Source organism: Mesoplodon mirus, assembly GCF_964341445.2.
Source record: "Mesoplodon mirus genome assembly, chromosome: 18".
NCBI lineage: Eukaryota > Metazoa > Chordata > Mammalia > Artiodactyla > Ziphiidae > Mesoplodon > Mesoplodon mirus.
In genome coordinates this window covers 39,475,325-39,493,249 of record NC_138994.1, presented here as the reverse complement: position 1 = coordinate 39,493,249, position 17,925 = coordinate 39,475,325, and the positions used below count along the sequence as shown (strand labels likewise).

Below are 17,925 nucleotides of genomic sequence, written 5' to 3'. Positions count from 1 at the left end.
GATCTTGGCCTGTGCCCACGGCAGCCCCCAGCCCCCTCCTTCCCCTACGCTCAGGCTCACACAGGCACCGAGACCGGGTCGGTGGCCTTGTGAACCGCAGGCCAAGCTGGACTCCAAGGCAGGAACCGGCTCCCAAGCGCGCCTCTCCCGATGCCTCGGGATTGATGAGGGTGGGGGCAGGGGAAGGACACAGCCAGAAACCGCGTCGTGATACAAATGATAAATTATATTTATACAGTAAATAAGTATCAACAGTCAACACAAGTTCCAAACCGGCCACCCGCCCCTGGGACTGAGAAAAAGGCTGGGCAACACCCCTGCCACGGTGCCGGGCAGGAGGGAGCTCGATGGCATGTGTCCCACACGCGTGGCAGCACCAGTGGCTTCATAATCAGTGCAGCGGGCACCACGGACAAGGCGCCTGGGGTGGGCCTGAGCTGGGAGCTGGGCGGGAGTCTGCCTGGGCCTGGGTGGGCCGCCGGCTGTGACATCGGGGCCTTAAAGTCCCATCGGGAAGGGCCCCTCACTCTCAAGAGGAATCATGGCCCCTACCTCCCGGGGGAGCACCTTGCCCCGAGCCCCGCCCTGCCCCACCCTCCCCCAGGCTGCTGGGAGAGGCTGGACAGGCCTTCGTGGATGACTTGAGCCCATGGTCCAGCCCCAGGTCTCAGGGGCTGGGCAGGAGCTCTGGGCCGGGGGTAGCCCCAGGGAGGAGCACAGGTGAGCTCTTCTACATGGCAACAGGAGTGGCCTGAGCAGGCAGTTGTGAGTCAGCCTCCCATGCCCAGCGCCAAGGGTCAGAGCTCCTGGAACCAGAGAGGGGGGAGGGGCCCCATCCCCCAGGAGAGACCCCCCAGCCGTCAGCTGCCCTAGGTGCTAGAGGTGAGACGTCCGCCACCTACAGTGAGACTGAGGTGCCCGCCAGGCCGGCTGACCAGACAGACACAGGACTCGGGGGAAATGGCCCTTCCCTGGGGAGAAGCAAGTCTCTTCTGGTCTTTCATTTGTGACTTACCTAATACTTTTTTATAGTGGTGGGTGGGGCGAGGAAAGCAGGGGAGAGGGAGGTAAGATTAGTGCACTTTCCCTAAAAATCTCTTCTGGGTGAGAATGATTTTTCTTCCTCTGTCAAGTAAGAGATGATTACTTCTACATTGCAACGGGTGTCTGGAGGGCGGGTGCGTAGGTTGGGGCCAGCCCTGGGCCCTCCCCGTCAGCCTGGGCTGCCCCCGACATGCCGCCCCCCCGCTGTCCCCACCTCTACCCTGAGTGTGGAGTAAGATAGAGGGGGTCACAGACACAGGGTTCCAGAAGTCTCCTCCTTCCCACGTTCCCACTGTAAACGAAGTCTTGTTAACTGTGCATGCCTTCAGTCACAAAAAGGAGTTAGCTGATAAAACCTGGTGAGTCACATTCATATGTTAGATTTTTTTGTCTTTAACTTTCTTCACGTTGGTTCATCAGTAAGAAAAATAGCCTCTCTTAGGATCCAGCCAAAAAGGGTGAAAGTCAATCAGTTTGGTAATCCACCAAAAAAAGGAGTTAAAGGGAAAGGCAACTGGAGGCTACGATTTTTTGTTACCGTTGTAGTTTTCTTTTTTTTCCTTTTAAATAAACATCTTTTATGCATAATCAAATTTCCATGTTTTCCTATAAAGAATTTGCTTTAGTTTTTCCATAAGGCATTTTTTTGTCTCTTCCTATTTAAATTTTCTTACAGAGTTAAAACCATAAATAAGAGGATTTACACCACTAACATGACACTGCCAATATCTTAATTCAGCCAGACCTGGTAAATTCTATCAAAACTAGACAGTTAAATAAGACCGACGTTATAAAAATATTAGCCAAAAAAGACTATTCGATAATTCTGCAAACAAATATGAAACTGTACTAAACAAAATCTGTGCAAACGTGTACAAGCATGGAGCACGTGGCAGGGTTATGCTCAGGTTAGTTTAAAGCTTGCTCTAGTGGATTTAATTCAAGAGTTGTTCCACGGTGGTGGCGTTTACTTTGAACTCACACACGAGTCAAAGAAAAGTAAAATATGCACAACCGCGTCCCCCAAAGGTCAGTGTCTGAGGGAGCCCGCACTCCATCCCGTCCATGCCTGGGGGGGTTGCCAGGGCTGGGGGTGGGGGCCAGGTCCTGGGCAGGGGGGCTCCCAGAGGCCCGGGGCTGAGGCTGGGCCAGCACTGAGCACTGCCACCTCCTCATCCAAGGCCCCCGAGGGCCGGCGGATCTCCACGGGGGCTGGGCCCGCGGTCAGGCTGGGTCAGGGGCCCTCCCGCCTGACACAGGCTCGGGGACCCACGTGCCGCGTGATGACGCCTCAGTAAGCCCGCCACCTCTCGACCCTCAGGCTGAGGGCCAGGGCCGCAAAGACACCCTCTGCACACCCACCCCACTCTCAGACCCCATTCCACAGGCGAGAGCCCCTGCCCGGCGTCCTCAGCACGGATGCTCTGCGGCGGGTCCCGGCGCGGGCACTAGAGGAGGAACGGGTTGGTTGTGCCGGTGGCCTGAGCTGCCGACGGGGGGACGCCCAGGCTGCCCACCATGTTCACCGCGGCGGGGCCCAGCGGCGGCAGGGAGGAGCCGCCAGCCCCCAGGGCTGGGTGGGAGGCTGCGGACGTCACGGAGGCCACAGCCATGGGCTCCACAGCCGGGCCTGGCCCGAAGGACGTGCTGCTCCCCAGCACCGGGCTCCCCCGCAGCTGGTTCAGCGTCAGTGGCTGCGGCTGGTTCACCTGGAAGGGGTTGACCGGGGCTGAGGCTGCGGCGGCACCTGGGGAGAGAGCGGGCAGGGCGGCCGCGGTCAGAGCAGCAGCGCACCCGGGCCTGGACGACCGGGCCTGGACGACCACGGCACAGTGGCCACCAGGGCAGTCTGCCCGCCACTCTGGGCCCGGTGTTGGGACCGGGACACTCAGGCCGTGAGGAGCCCAGCGAGGGGCCAGGCTCGAGGGGCCCAGCTCCTGCTCCGGGCTGGCACCCCGGGCGCCCTCCCTTGTTCTCTCAGCCAGCCAGCCGAGCTCTGCGACCAGAGGGAGAGGGGAGAGGAGAGGAGAGAGGTGCAGGGAGAGAGGGGAGCCACGGGGGAGGCGGGAAGTGCAGGGCGGCCTGCACCTGGGGACCCTGGCATAATAAAGGCTCTGAGAAGTCCTGCAGTCTAGAAGAGTGTTTCCCGAATTCCTCTCATACCAGAAACCCTTCCCCGCGTTCAGCAGAAACATCTACTGAAACCCAGGCCAAAAACCGCTGCCGGCACTGAGTCTCCAACGCGGCCCAGCCCCTGCTCACAAAAGCTGCCAGGAGGGCACCCCCAGGTCACCAGAGGAGATGTCGCCTGCTCTCCACGAGGGCACCCCCACGCTCTTGCATCAGTCGCTCCTCGGAGCCCTAGGAAGAGGGCTGTGCAGATCGGATCACCCCAGCTGGAGATGAGCAGACTAGACTGCAGAGCAGGACCAGGAAGGGGCAGAGCCAGGAGGATGGCCCTGGAGGGCCGGGGGCTGCCGGAACCTCCTGCGTCTTGGCTGTAGCCCCCAGGCCCTGACCGGCCCCCCATGGCCTGGCAGTGGAGCTCCTGCAGGGGCCCTCGGGGCAGACCCCTGGCTGTCGGCCAGCTCTGCCCTGGAGCCACCCCCGCTGGGGGCAACCACATTCCCTACCCACCTTAGGACCACGCGGCTGGGCAGGACCCAGGCATCACACACACCCCACTTCTGCCAGAGGGTCCCCGACCTCAGCCTGTAAGTCCTCAGGTCTGAGGCCAAACACCTTGAACGTGACCTGTTCCTGCCCTTGGGGAGCCCAAGGCCTTTCTGGGAAAACTCTGGGGAAGAGCGGGGGCTTCCTCAAGGAAGAGGGTTGCCCGGACTGAGAACCGAAGGGTGGGTCTGAATCCCCACCCCCGGAGAAGAGGAGGGAGATGTCCCGGCAGAGGGAACAGACCGTGTAGCAGGGGACAGAGAGCAGCTCACGCAGCTGAGGGTCTGAGCGTACAGGGGGCTGGGGTGGGTGGGGGCACGGAACATGGGGGCCCTGGCCACTCACTCGAGGGCTAGGGCTCGTCCTGCAGCCCACGTGGAGCTCCTGAGGGTGGAGAGCCCACCAGTAGGGAGGACAGGCTTGGGGGCAAGGGTGAGCTCCAGCCCCAGATGAGGCAGAATCCCACAGCAGGGGCGAAATGAGGGTTCTTGGGGTCCCTGGAGCATGGCCCAGCAGAGGGCCCAGTTACCCTCAACCCGAAAAGGGGGTGCTGGGCAGCAAACCCAGGCTCCCTCCCTCAGCCCCAGCACTATCCGCCTCCAGCTGACCTAGAACTGGCGCTCGCTAAAGGGTCTCCCTGGCTGGGGCACCAAGTCAGGGGCAGCTTCTGCTCAGCAGTCTCAACTGAGAGGACAGGGTTTGTTTTCCAGCCCCCCCACGAGTCCCGGAGAGGCGCAAGTGCTGGTCCAGGATGCCCGGCGCTCCACTACTGCTCAGCCGGGGCCAGCACGCCCCTGAGCCTGGTCCCCACCTGCGGTCCCCGAGGGAAGAGTCCCCTGCAGAGGTGGAGGGGAGGTCAGCGCCCACAGGCCTGCCCCAGAGCCGCTCTCAGGAAGGGCAGACGGCCAGAGGAAGGCCGGGAAGCAAGCCTACCTGGTGCCAGGAAGGGGTTGAGGGACTGTGCCGGCGGGGCTGGCCTGGTCACCAGCGAGTCCAGGTTCACCAGGGCCGCATTGGGGCCCAGGAAGGACTCGGGGGTTTTCCGGGTGCCGCTGGGCTTGCTTGAGGCCACGGTCGGGGGCTGGGACTCAAAGGGGTCGGGGCTGGTAGTTCCGTTGTTCTGGGCCGGCGGAGACGCCGCCTTGGCTGCAAGACAAGGACACACACGGGCTGATAAGCCTGGAGGGCTCATCCAACCCCGAAGCGTCCAGAGCAAACCCCGATGTCCCCCGACGCCGACTCGCTGGGGACGCGCGCAGCTGCCCAAGGAATGGGGCGTTCGTTGCAGTGCTGTTTCCAAGAGCCCCAACCTGGAGCCACGGTCAGCCACAGGGCAGGGCACGTACAACCAGACCTGAGTCTAGGGACAGAGGCGCAATGAGGAAGGAGCAGGGACAGAAGAGTGCAGCACAATCTCCACAAATACTAAGATGGCATTTGGGGTTGGTGGCTACACATTTTTTTAAATGTTTTCATTTTCTAAATTTTCTACAGTGAACATGAATTGGTTGACAGTAAGAAGAAAGCAAATGACTTTTAAAAATTCAGCCAACAGAGGGTGTGCTGAGGCAGGCTGGCAGGAATGTGGTTGCTCTGCTAGGCTGCTCTGCTCTGTGAGATGGTGATGGGGACACGGGTCCCGAAGAACTATCGATTCTGCACTCAGCAGCCCCATGCCCAGGAACCCAGACTCAGGAAATAATGCAAAGTGTGAGCAGGGGTTTAAGCACAGAGATGTTCACTACAGCATTATTTATTCTAGCACAACTTGAAATCAACCTAAAACGCCCTCCCCAAAATTAACGATTAAATATTGGGTTGGCCAAAAAGTTCGGGTTTTTCTGTAACATCTTACAGAACCCAGTAACTTGTCGCTGAGCCCTACAGAGAGATACTACAAAGCTATTTCTAAAGAATTTGTAATGTTGCAAGAAAATGTTCTCAATCTGCTTTTCCATAAAAGTGGTGGGGGCAGGATTCGACTCCCTCCAGCAAGTACGAGCTCAACAACAAAGGCTGTGCGTAAGAGCTCAGAGAAAGTGCTGGGAGGGGGCACAGTGGCCACGTGTAGATGGAAGAATTACAGGTGATTTTCATTGTCTTCCATAAACTTTCCCACACTTTCTACAATGGGAACACCTCCAGAATTGGGGTAAATACTTCACAGGCCCAGGGAAGGGTGCTTAGGCTTCTCCCTGAGGGGTGGGGAGCGGGCAAGGACAGTTAGGTTGTACTTTGGCCTGTGGAAGAGACACACGGAATCTTGCTTTTTTAGTGAGGCAAAAGAAACCCCGGGAAGCAGCAGCTCTACGTTGCTTCTGGGCCCCTGGAGCTGAGACGGACTCAGGGGGTGCGGTGAGGGGTGCCAGGCTACTCCTACCTTAGGCCAGCCCAGCCCTGCCTGCTGGGGAAGGCGGCGGGGTGTGTGTGTGCGCGGGGGCAGTGGGAAACGGGGAGCGGGGAAGCCGGGAGAGGAGAGAGAAAGGAGAAAAGTTGCTTGGTGCAACTGGGAGGGGTGGCCCTGAGGAAGGCAGGAGCCACCTGGCTCTGTCCCCAGCCCCACAGGGCTGTGTGAAGAGGGCATCCAGCCCCCTCCCTCTGCCCCTCAGGGCCGAGTTTCTCTCCCCCTGACCCTGACCCCTCCCAGCCCAGGGGCGCTCGGGGAGGAGCAGGATCTTCTGCAGAGCGTGCATGTGCGTGCATGCGTGCACGTGTGTGCGTCGGAGATGCCTGCCCACACAGAGAGCTGGGTGGTCTGGGAAGGGGGCGCCTTTGGGGAGCCGCGAAGAGGAAGGCTGGTGGAGATGGGGCAGGGCCGCGCTGGGCCGGCTGGGGAGCCAGGGAAGTGGGCTTCCGCCAGCGGTCACAGGGCCCAGGGCGCGAGGCTGAGGAAGAGAGGTGGCTGGAGGAGAGGAGAGGGTGACAGAAAGCTCAAGGGCATTCCTGCCGCCGCTGCCCCGTGAACGAGAATCCCTGAGTCAGACCCCCGGCTCCCAGGTCAGACAAGTGCACGTGCGTGGAGTCGCCAGGTTCCTGACTGTGATGCCTGCAGCAAAGGGGCTAGTCAGGGGCACAGAACGGCACGAAACCACAACCACCAACGCCGTTACGTACCTGCTTTTTTTGAAGTTCGGAGGTTGTCAAATTCAGAAAAGTCATCTTTAATTGTACCATTCAAATTACTGAAGAGATCAAAAGCCCCTGGGGAGAGAGCGGCAGTGACTGTGCGGTGTCTCCACTTCTCTGCCTTGTGCTTCCCCATGGGGGCGGGGACCAGAGGTGGGCCGGCGTCCGTAGCCCTCACGGGGGAGAACTTGGAGTCGGGGGGCAGCAGGGGTGTGGGGTCCCTGGGTGGGCAAGAAGGGCACCGGGAGGGGCCTCCCCACGCAGAGCAGGGCGCTCGGCTGCCCATGCCCCGCCTCCCCCTCCCCAAACCGAAGCCAAGGGGCGGGGGCGGGGGGGCTGTGCTCACCAGAGGGGGACGCGGGCTTGGTGGCCGACGCTTCGGCCCAGGGGTCGGCGGCTTTCCCGGCACTAGGGGCTGGCTGCTGCGGGGCGGCCCAGGGGTCGGAGCCCTTGGGGACGGAGCGTGTGCCGGCGCCGGTGGGCACCCCCCATGGGTCGACGGAGGTGGCTGTCTTGGCACCTGTGGGAAGGCGGGGTCGGTTCAGAGATGCTCCCAGAAAGGGCTGGGCAGCCGGGGTGAGAGGGAGAGGACCTGGGGCCACAGGAGCACGCTGGGGGGAGCGCCCGGGGAAGGGAGCACGGAGCCCCCGCGGCCTCTGCCTCGGCAGAGCTTGCCCGGCAGCGTCCTCCCTGCCTGCACGCAGCAGACACGCGGTGCGGCATGGAGAGGCATCAAACAAACAGCTGTGCGCTAACACATCCACTCCCTAAAGGATGGGACATACTCCAACGCCCGGGCCTGTGCGGGGTGGGGAGTGGGTCGTGCATGCATGTGTGCATCCGTCCATGTGCACAGGGCACCCACGCACCTCCTCTCCCTGCGAAGCATCTCAGACAACCACTGCGAGGCCCCCGCGCCCCACTCCAGTCGTCCACACCTCCCTCCACGAGCTCCGGTTTTGCCACGGAGGGGGCCGAGGGCGCGAGCGGTGCCGGGCCCCTGAGCCGTGTGCTACCAGACACACCGACGGGGTGCTCCCGGGGGCGGCTGTGTTCACGCAGAGGTTTATCCGGGAGACTGAGCTGCGTTGGTGTGCAGCTGAAACGTGTTGTTTACGGCTGTCTAATACTTCATCCTGTGACAGAAGGCACGGCTGGTGTAGCTGTCGCTGTGCTGCACACGCGGCCCTTCACCGCAGACACGGGCATCAGCTTGCTCCTTCCCAGGCCCCTCACGCCTCCTCTCCCACCAGGGGCCTGGTCCCGTCTCTACCCACCTCCCTTGGGTTTTTTGTTTTCATTGATTTGACGGGTTCCTTCCACGTTTGGGTGCTGATTCTCTTCCTTGAGTTACAAACAGCTTCTCCAAACTTGTGGCCTTTCCCTTCACTCTCCTCATGGAATCTTTTGATGAACAGAGAAGTTCTCACTTGCATGGAGTAGAACGCAGCAGGATTTTCCTCTAATTTGTGCTTTTCAGGACACGCAGGAACTCCACCTCCACACGCCCTCGCACATGGCCTGGATAAATACTTTTTACTTTATCCTTTATTTCCATAAGGAATTTATACAACTTTAGGGACCGGCATATTTTTGAAACTTCATTTTCTGGTTACTTATTACTATGCAGAGCAACAATTTAATTTCGTATACTAATTTTTGTATTCAGCAATCTTGCTAAACTCTTAATTCTAATCATTGAAATTCATCCTATTTATTCTTTTTTTCTTCTTTAACATCTTTATGGGAGTATAATTGCTTTACATTGTTGTGTTAGTTGCATCCTATTTATTCTTACAGTAATTCTAATAACTCTTAATTCCAATCACCTCATTTGCAGAAACTCTTTGGGAGTCTGTGTACACGGTCACATCCCTTGAAAACGATGACAGCTTAGTTCTTCCAAGTCCCTCATTTTCCTGTCTCGCTTTGTTGGCCGGGACCACCTGTCCCAACGCAGAGCAGGGGAACGGACTGTGTCCACGTCTTGCTCTTAACCGTATACCATTAAATGGCACCATTTACCGTAACAGGTAATTTTTCCTTTCAGAAGCTCTTTATCAGGTTATGGAAGTTCCCCCTTATTCCAAGTTTGCTAAGACTTCTGCAATAAAGAGCTGGTGAATTTTGTCAGCCTGTTTCTGCCTCTAATAGGATGATCGCATGCTTTTTCTCTTTGGGCCTGTTAATATGGTACATTAATACATTTCCTAGTGATTTGGTCCTTGCAAACAATGTTTTTCATGAGGTACTGTATCATTTTTATATTTTTCTCGTTCTGGTTTTACAGTTGCTTCTTTGCTTAGGGTTTTTGCACCTATATTCCTAAGTGGGCTTGGCCTGACGTGTTTGTTTTCACACTGTGCATCTTCTGTCTGGTTTTGGTGTTAAGGTTATGCTAGCCCATAAAATGAGTAGGAATACTCCCTTTTCCCACCCCCTGAAGGAGTTTGTATAAAGTGGAGTTGTTTCTTTTTCGTTTTTAATTTTTTTTTTTTTTTTTTTTTTTTTTTGCGGTACGCGGGCCTCTCACTGTTGTGGCCTCTCCCGTTGTGGAGCACAGGCTCCGGACGCACAGGCTCAGCAGCCATGGCTCACGGGCCCAGCCGCTCCGCGGCATGTGGGATCTTCCCGGACCGGGGCACGAACCCGTGTCCCCTGCATCGGCAGGCGGACTCTTAACCACTGCGCCACCAGGGAAGCCCTGTTTTTAATATTTATCTACTTATTTTGGCTGCGCCGGGTCTTAGTTACGGCACGTGGGATCTTCGTTGCAGCACGCCGGATCTTTTAGTTGCGGCATGCGGGATCTAGTTCCCTGACCAGGGATCAAAGCCGGGCCCCCTGCATTGCGAGTGTGGAGTCTTAACCGCGTGGACCACCAGGGAAGTCCCTGGAGTTGTTTCTTGAATGGCTTGAGAACTTGCAGCAAAGCCCTCTGGGTGATTTAGGGAATGAGAGGGAGGTGAGTGACTTACTCGGCTCCTTTAATAATTATAGGACTATCCCTACTTACAGGTGTCCTACTGCTCTTCCGCCAGCTTTGCTGAGTCTTCTTTTTTAATTTATCCATTTTATCTAAGTTCTCGGATCTGTCAGCACAGAGTTGATCAAACACCTCTTACTCTATGTGGAATCTCGGCAGGACCTGCACCTACACTGTTTGGCCCTTCCTCTTTATTTTTCAGAACTACTCTTGCCAGAGATTTCTCTATTTTATTACTCTTTTCAATGACCAACTTCTGTGCTTGTGGATATTATTCCGTCTGTGTTCTAACTTGTTAGCTTCTGTTGTCCTCACTATCTCATCCCTTCCACTTGACTCGGGTGTGACACCATCCAAGCCTCAACACCGCATCAATCTTGTGCTTTTCTTCTGGACTAATGCAAACATTTAAAGCTCTGAATTTTCCTCTTACTATCACTTCCATTGTCCTATGTATTCTGATATGAAAATATTTACGTTATTATCTGGTTCTAAATATTTCTGTCACTATAATTTCTTATTTGACTCAAGAATGTAGAAGTGTTTTTAAAATGTCAGGTGTATGGAGTTTTCTACTTATCTTTTTGCTACCGACTTTAAACTTGAGTGTACTGTGGTCAGAAGGTGAGTTCTGTGTGATCCAATTCTCTGACTTGGCAGAGGCTTTTTGCCTAGCACGCAACTGATGCTTTGCATCTCGGGTGCGACTGGAAAGAACGCGTGCTCTCCAGTTGCTGAGACAACACCTTCACAGGCTTATGAATCACGCTGCTCCAACTTTCTTATATTCTTATTACTTTAAACATCTTCTCTTGCCTAGTTCTGTATTCCTGATATTCTCCATTCCTTCCAGAGATCTGAGTTTCCATCTGGTTGTCTTCCCTGTCAGCTGGAAGAACTTCCCTTGGCAGTTTTTGTGGGGCTGGAAATGGTACCCTTTCACCTTCATTCCTGAAGGATACCTTTACCAGATGCAGGATTCTGGTGGGTGAGGTTTTCGGTGGTTTCTCTGTCTCACCGTTGTTCTCAGGAGAAGGACGTTCTCCCGGTGGGCCCTGAGGACGTCATCCCACCGCCCTGACGTTCTCATCACTGCTGGGACTCGGCCGCCGGCCTGACTGCCGTTCTTCTCTGCTCCCGGGGGGTCATCTCTGATGTCCTCTCCCTTTGCTGTTCTCCAGTCTCCTGACTGCACGTCTGGGTGTGGGTTTCTCTGATTACCCTGTGTAGAGCTCACTAGGCTCCCCAGCTCTGAGACGAAGCCCCGCGCCACAATTCTTGAAAGCCCTCTGTCACTATCTTTTCAAACATTACTTTCCTGGAACTCCAAAAAGCTGTGTCCCCATTCTGCCTGCACGCGCCCCCAACTCCTCCGGAGCATTCTCCAGAAAGCTCCGTGGCTACTCGTTTACCAGGAGTCTCCCTGGACAGCAAGCTCCTGGGGGCACTAGGCGGGGTGAAAAGACCGGGCACTGCTCCCTGACCCCTGTGGACTCAGCGCCCGGGGCCCGTCCCCAGGCAGGACACTGCACGGGGCCCGGCCGTGAAAGGGGCTCCTTGGCTTTGAAGAAGACGCACCGCCGCCGGCCGGCCCCCCCCAGGCTTGCCACGGCGACCACAACGGACGAGCCAGGGCAGCCTCACGCCTGTCACCCACTGGAGGCTGGCCAGCTCTGGTGTGGACTTGGGGCTTCTCCAGCCACCGCCCCCAAGCCCACAGCCCTCCTGAGGCTTCCAGAAGCTCCTCCGACCTTTCACTCCCGTCCGCCCAGCGTCTCACGCAGAACTTCCCCCGGGACGGACCCCACTATCCCGGACCCACTTGGGCCAGCGGGACACCTGGTCCCGGCTGGAGTCACACAGCTGGGGTGCACCCTCGCTCTGCCCCCAACACAGCACCTCGGGGGTCTCGGTTTCCCATCTCAACTGGAGGGGGCTGGACTGCAGGTTAGAGGAGCTGGGACGTGTCTTCAGAGCTACTGAGATGCAACGGACAGGACGCAGGATGGGGAGGTTGCAGAGAACCCGGACCCGGTGCCAGGCTGCTCTGGCTCCCGTGGGGCCTCGACCTCCCCGGCTCAGCAGCGCCCACGAGAACTGCAGGCTCCCAGTTCACGTCCCAGCGCGTCCGTGCCCAAGGACTCAGACTGGGAGCCTTGCACTCCTCCCCTGCGCCTGACCGCTGGGCAGACTCGCCCCCATCAGGAGATGCTCCCTGGTCACCTTCCAGCACCGACCTCCTCTCTTCTGGAGGGATCCCCTGATCTTCCTCGGGAGAACTGTCCCCTCACCACTCCCTAGTCCCGGTCTGAGTGGGTGGACCCTGCGCTGCAACAGGGGAGGGTCTTCACCAGCCCACCCCCCGTCCCAGCTCCCCACTCCTGCATCCCAGAGCGGTCTGTGAGGTCCAGGAAGACCCTCTCCATCCCCGGGCTGGGAGCACCCAGAGCCACCAGCCAGGCCTTGAGCTTCTGAGGCCAAAGGGAGAGGGGAGGGGCCCACTGGGTGGGGGCAGAGCAGGGGGCCTGGGTCTTGGTGACGCCCGCTCAGCCACTGGGTCGAGTTGGCCTGAGGACAGAGCTACCCGTCCCCACTGGGTACAACATGGCGTCCTGCCCACCAGACAGCCTTCCCGGCCCGCTCGGGGGCACGGTCCCCACCCTGCAGCCCCCTCACAGGCACCTGCTCACAGTGGCTGAGCTCACGCCGCTCTCCCGGGCCTCAGAGAGGACCTGACACACGAAGGTGCTGGCAAATGATGGGGCCTGAGGGACCCACAGAGTCTCAGGGCTGCGGGGACCCTGCGGTCACCCCGACTCCCACCATGGGCACCGTCGACGCTGGAGAGCACTTCTGGAAGGTTCCGGGTAAATGTCTGACTCAGGTGTAGAAACACACAGCTAGAGCCGCCCCAACTCTGCACAGCCCACGCAGAGAGTCTGCAAACGCCTTTGATTCAGAGGGATCCACTCACCACGCAGCTCAGGGGGCACCAGGCCAGCAGTGCTCAGTTGTGGCCCCTGGGAATCCCCTGGGGGCGTGAGTAGAATACTGACCCCTGCACACACAGATGCCAAGGAGGGCCTGGGCATGTGCATTTTTACAGGCTCCCCGAGAGGCTAGGATGGGCAGCTGATGCAGGGGAACCACCCCGCTCCTGGGCCGCTCGGGTCGCAGGCTGGATGGACAGACGGACATCTGGTGGGGCCGGACCCTGCCACAGACAGGCGGCCCTCGGCACCACCTCGCTCCTCTGAGCATCGTTTGGCCCGCACGGCCCAGGCCCAGGCCCTGCCCTGCAAGAGGAACACGGCCCCGGTGACTGTACCTAGCACGCGGGTCACGGGCAGCCGGCGACCACGGGGAAGGAGGGGTCCTGAGGACAGTGTGACCCCGTCTCCCCGAGCAGGACACCCAAGCCATGTTTTCAAGCACAGGCAGGCGCTCACTAGCCAAACAGAAAGACACAGCATCATGTGAGGAGCTGGCATTTAAGGGGGGCCAGGCTGCCCTGCCAGGCAGAGGCCGTCTTGGAACTCCTCGGCCTCCCACCGCCCCGGGCCTCGGGCACTGCCCTCCTGACCGCACGTGGGACACGATGGACCCCGCTGTGCGCCGCCCACCACAGCCCCAGCAGGCCCAGCCGGGCCACACACCCGACAAAGAGGCGCTTGTTGAGTGACCGAGAGAAGGGGAGGCTAGGACCGAGGGCCCATTCACAGGGAGCATGCCTGGCTCCCCCCATCCGGCTCCCCCCGAGCCCCACGACGAGTCTCCATGGGACAGGGAAGCAGTCACATGGCAGGTCATGGAGTGAGCCAGGGCGGGGGCTGAGCCAGCCAAGGCCGTCGGAATCACAGGTCGTGAGCCCTGCTGTCCCAGGAGGCTGCTTTGTGTCTGGGCAGGTACAGGAGTTCCCTGCTGATCTGGCAGGCGCCGCTCTCCCTCCTCCCAGCCCCCAGCATTTCCTCCCGAGGCCCCTTGGCACAAGCTGGTAAAGGCAGGGCTCGCTACCAAGGGCGGCTTTCACAACAGCGCTTCTTTCATCCAGAGGGCGCATCCCACAATGCTGGGGAAGAGACTCTGATCTTTCTAGCTGTTTCGGGGTGGTGGAGTGTTCCCCAAACACACACCGGCAGATTCTACCACAGACTAAGCAGTAAGCCCGACAATGCGTCTCGCTCTGGAGCGGCATCTTAGAAGAAGGAAGCAAGTTCACGGTCACCACGGTCCAGTGAGCTTGGGAGCGGGGCTGAGGCCGCATCCTGCAGCGCTGCTGAGGGCAGAGCGCTAGCACTGCCAACGGGAGCCGAGGTCTAGAGCTTCGACTGATGCCTGGAAAGCCTCCCCGTGTACGGAAGAAAGAAATGTCTACACGTACCCATGATATGACCCCAACCACGTGAAAACACACAGGCCCAGGGGACGCAGGAAGCAGACAAGCTAACATTTTAACACTGGTTCTCGCTCCCTGTTGCAGTCTGAGGGGACTTTTCCCGAACATGAGAGGCCACAGAAGGCCTTAGCGGCAGTCCAGGATGGCGTGATGACTCCAGGACTGGGGGCCGTGAGCACTGAGCCTGTCCCTCGCTTGCTGTGTGACCTCAGAGGAACGAACAGCCTCTCTGGGCTTTGATGCTCTGTTCACCCCAAGTCACTGGTAAAAATGCCAAGTGCATCAGAACCAAGGAGACGGCCCTGGGTTGGGCAAGTAGCAAAAGATGGCAAAGTGGCAGTCCATGAACCAACCACATGTGGCCACTGCAGGTGCATTTTGATTAGCTCCAACCACATTCTTAATTTTTAAAATTCATTGTCAACATTTAAAAATTTGATTTCAAAATTTCAGGTTTCAACCTTCTCTTACTGCTCAATGGTTATACAAATGTGCTATGTCTATAAAATGGAATATTATTCAGCCATTAAAAAGGAATGAAGGAGGGATGTGTGCTATCACATGGGCGAACTCTGAAAACATGCTAATTGGGAGTCACAAGGGCCACGTGTTGTGTGATCCCATGACAGACGAAACGCCCGGACAGGCAACTTCAGAGACAGGAAGCAGACTGGTGGTGGGGGAGGGGCAACAGGGAATGACTGCCTAATGGGAAGGGGTTTCCTTCTGGGGCGACGGAAAGTCCTGGGATCAGTACTGATAACCACACACTATCATGAAGGGCTAAGAACCACTGAACTGTCCACTTGAAAATGGGTAAGATGGTGAATTTTATGTCGTGTAAGTTTTATCTTGATTAAAAAAAATTCAGAAGAGCAGAACCACATGGGCAGAATTCCCATGTGATGTTCAGCTGCCTCTGGGCACCAGCCGCCTCTCCCCAGCTGCTGGCTTCCGCTGCCTGCAGGTGTGAGAACCCCAACCACTGGAGGTGGTCCTGCCCCAGCCGCAGGAGACCCCCCCAGCTCCCCACGAGGGTCAGATGCCTGGTCAGTCAGGACACCCAGCTCCAGGGCCCAGCCAATGGGAGGGCTGGGCAAACTTGCTGGTTGAAAAAATATGTATTCCCTCTCTCCTGACCAGGTAATACTTACCCCTGGTAAATAAGTCCAACAGTTAAACCAAAAAAAAAGGTAGAGAGGGAAAAGTCTGTCTCTCTCCCACCACTGAGACCCCCAAAGCCCTCCCCAAAGCAGCCGCTGACTGGACTCAGCGCTCCTCAAGCCTGCTGGCTTCACCAGCTCCTGGAGGGACCACGCTCTCTCCCGGGCACTGAGGCCACCCATCTGCTTACTGACCCCATACGACTTTGAAAGGGATTGAGAGTCTCTCCTGAAGAACACCCCACCGGTAACTTTACACAAGAACTGTTTTCAGATTTAAAGAAAAGTCCGAGCCACTGCCTGGAAGGGCCTGTGTCCCCATGGGCAGAGCCGAGGGGCGTTTCCAGCAGACCTGCCTCGTGTGGCCACGCGTGCTCCCGGGGTGGGGCGGGGGGCACAGCACACAGGCGGGGCTGCTGTGGCCTCCAGTGAGCGACAGCTCTGGGGCACTGGCCTGGGTCTGCCCCAAGGCACAGAGGGCTCCCACCAAAGCGGGTGTGGGACTCTGCCCAGCCCTGAGGCCAACAGCATCCCCCAAGGACAAGTCCAGGGACGCTGGCCTAGCCCTCCCCTTCCCCACACCCACCCCTGCTGCTTGTTTCACACCAGCAGGGCCTGAGCCCTGGGCCCACTACAGCACCGCACGGCCTCACACCTGTCACAAGCCGAGCCTTCTGCGGGAACACCACGCCTCCTCGGGGCCCGGCCACTCCTGCTCCTCCTTGAAGACTCCTCCAAGGCGCACACCTCACGCCCGCTGGACTCCTTCCCCAGGATGGACACAAAGACAGCCCCCGGGGCCCTGCCCACATAGCACTGCTACTAGGCTGGCGGGCTGACTCGCCCACACCTGCCAGGGCCTGGAGGGCAGGGCCATTACCTGCTCCTGTCTGGGTCCCCGCACGGCAGGACAGAGCCTGGTATTCGGTGCACTTTGGCAAACTTCCAGGGAACCGAGCTGGATACAAAAGATGGTTCTGGTTTGGGGAAACAGAGGCCCCAAGAGACACAAGCAAACTGGCACAAAATATACATTCAAGGTTGCAAGACAGAAAGCCCACGGATCAGCCGTGGCCAGCAGGGTTGATGGAGCACCCGGGGGCCTCCCAGAGCGGCAGGCTGGGTGGGAAACCCTCCCAAAGCCTGCAGGCCAAGCCCTGTGCCCAGCGATCCAGAAGCCCATGTGCCCAAGATCTCGGCCCAAATTAAACAGAGGGCAGCACACTCCTGTCTGAATCACCTATCACAAGTTCACCTTACATTTGGCATTAAACAGAACTTTAAAATATCCATTTAGCCTCGTAAACTGATTTGCTATTGCTTATATGACAGGTAAGAATTACAGTAAATGTGTCCCCTTTTCATTAACGATCACTTAAGCATGCTGTAATTTCTGGCTAATTACAGCACGGTGATTTAGACGATAGACTCTGTGTATTACATTTTCTTAACCTGGGGTGCAATTCTGAGGCTGAGAGAGTTGACACATGTCCCGGAGGAGGGACAAGCCCTCTCCGAGGCGTGTGGGCAGCGGAGAAGAAATCTCCCAAAGCAGAAAACCACTCACAATAGGACGAAGCAGAGCCCTGAACCGCAGTCCTCAGGGGGGCGCTGTGGGGGGCTGCGGAGGTCTGGACACCCACGCCCACCACCCAGACCCACTCCCACCACTGCCAGGAGAGAGGGAGCCGCGCGCCCTGCAGCCACTCCCCCGTCCAGCAGGCAGGCAGGGGAGACGTACGAGGGAGGTCTTTACCGAATGACGGCCAGGGGTCCGAAGTGCTGCCGGGGGCTGCCGGAGCACCCCAGGGGTTGGTCTGGCTGGCTGATGCGGAAGGGCCCCAGGGCTCCGCCTTCTGGGCAGCAGGGCCCGCACTGGGCAGAGCGTCCATCAGGTCCAACAGCGTGGTCTGCTGCGGGTGGGAGCCATGCTGTTGAGACGAGGACCGAAGAGAGGACAGGTTTACCCTACTGCCCTTGCGGCCAATGTCCGCCCGTGCCCCTCCCAGTGCAGAGGCCTTCTGGGGGGCCCAAGGACCCGGGACTGCGCCGCCCCACATCACCGCTTCTCAGTAAGGACCAGGCTCCACCCACACAGGCTATGTGCTGCATGCCAAGCGCCCTCCGTCTGTCGACAGGTCCTTGGGGCTTCCCAGGAGAACAGGGGTTTTGCCTCCCTCCGAGACGTGGCGCACCGACCCACCCGGCCCCCCAGCTGCCAGCGTCATCCAGGGCCCTCTCCCGGGGGCCGCCACACCCTCCTGCTCCCACAGCCAGCCCGGCTGCCCTCAGGGACCCCGCAGCACTGGAACAGGGAGGCCACTGGAGCCCTGGCCCTGCGGGAGGGTCTGTCTCCCGACGGGATAACGAGGTTGTCAGGGGCAGAGCCACATCCAGTTCACCTTTAGGTCCCAGGTAGGAAGCCCAGCATAGAGTAAGGAGGACGCCGGCTTACCCTGGGCCAGGAAACTGTCCCAAAGTACCTGACGCTTAGCGGCTTATGGAGCAGTGCCGGAGCTCCACGGGGTGGGGGTCGG

General features: G+C 58.4%; 1 protein-coding gene across 5 annotated transcripts in view; it reads right to left on the bottom strand.

Moving 5' to 3' along the window:
- Positions 1 to 205: 205 nt before the first annotated feature.
- The window catches only part of EPN2 (epsin 2), a 68,027-nt gene continuing 50,307 nt past the window's right edge, over positions 206 to 17,925 (bottom strand). For 2 of the 5 annotated variants that reach the window (XM_082605277.1, XM_082605275.1), the window contains 5 exons: positions 17,145 to 17,319; positions 7,190 to 7,363; positions 6,832 to 6,918; positions 4,651 to 4,863; positions 206 to 2,791 (listed from right to left, as the gene is read on the bottom strand). In XM_082605277.1, the coding sequence (XP_082461403.1) occupies positions 2,493 to 2,791; positions 4,651 to 4,863; positions 6,832 to 6,918; positions 7,190 to 7,363; positions 17,145 to 17,319 (948 nt within the window). In that variant the 3' untranslated portion in view covers positions 206 to 2,492. Of the gene's footprint in view, positions 2,792 to 4,650; positions 4,864 to 6,831; positions 6,919 to 7,189; positions 7,364 to 16,268; positions 16,347 to 17,129; positions 17,320 to 17,925 lie in introns of all 5 variants that reach the window. The other 3 variants (XM_082605273.1, XM_082605274.1, XM_082605276.1) reach the window with 3 other exon arrangements.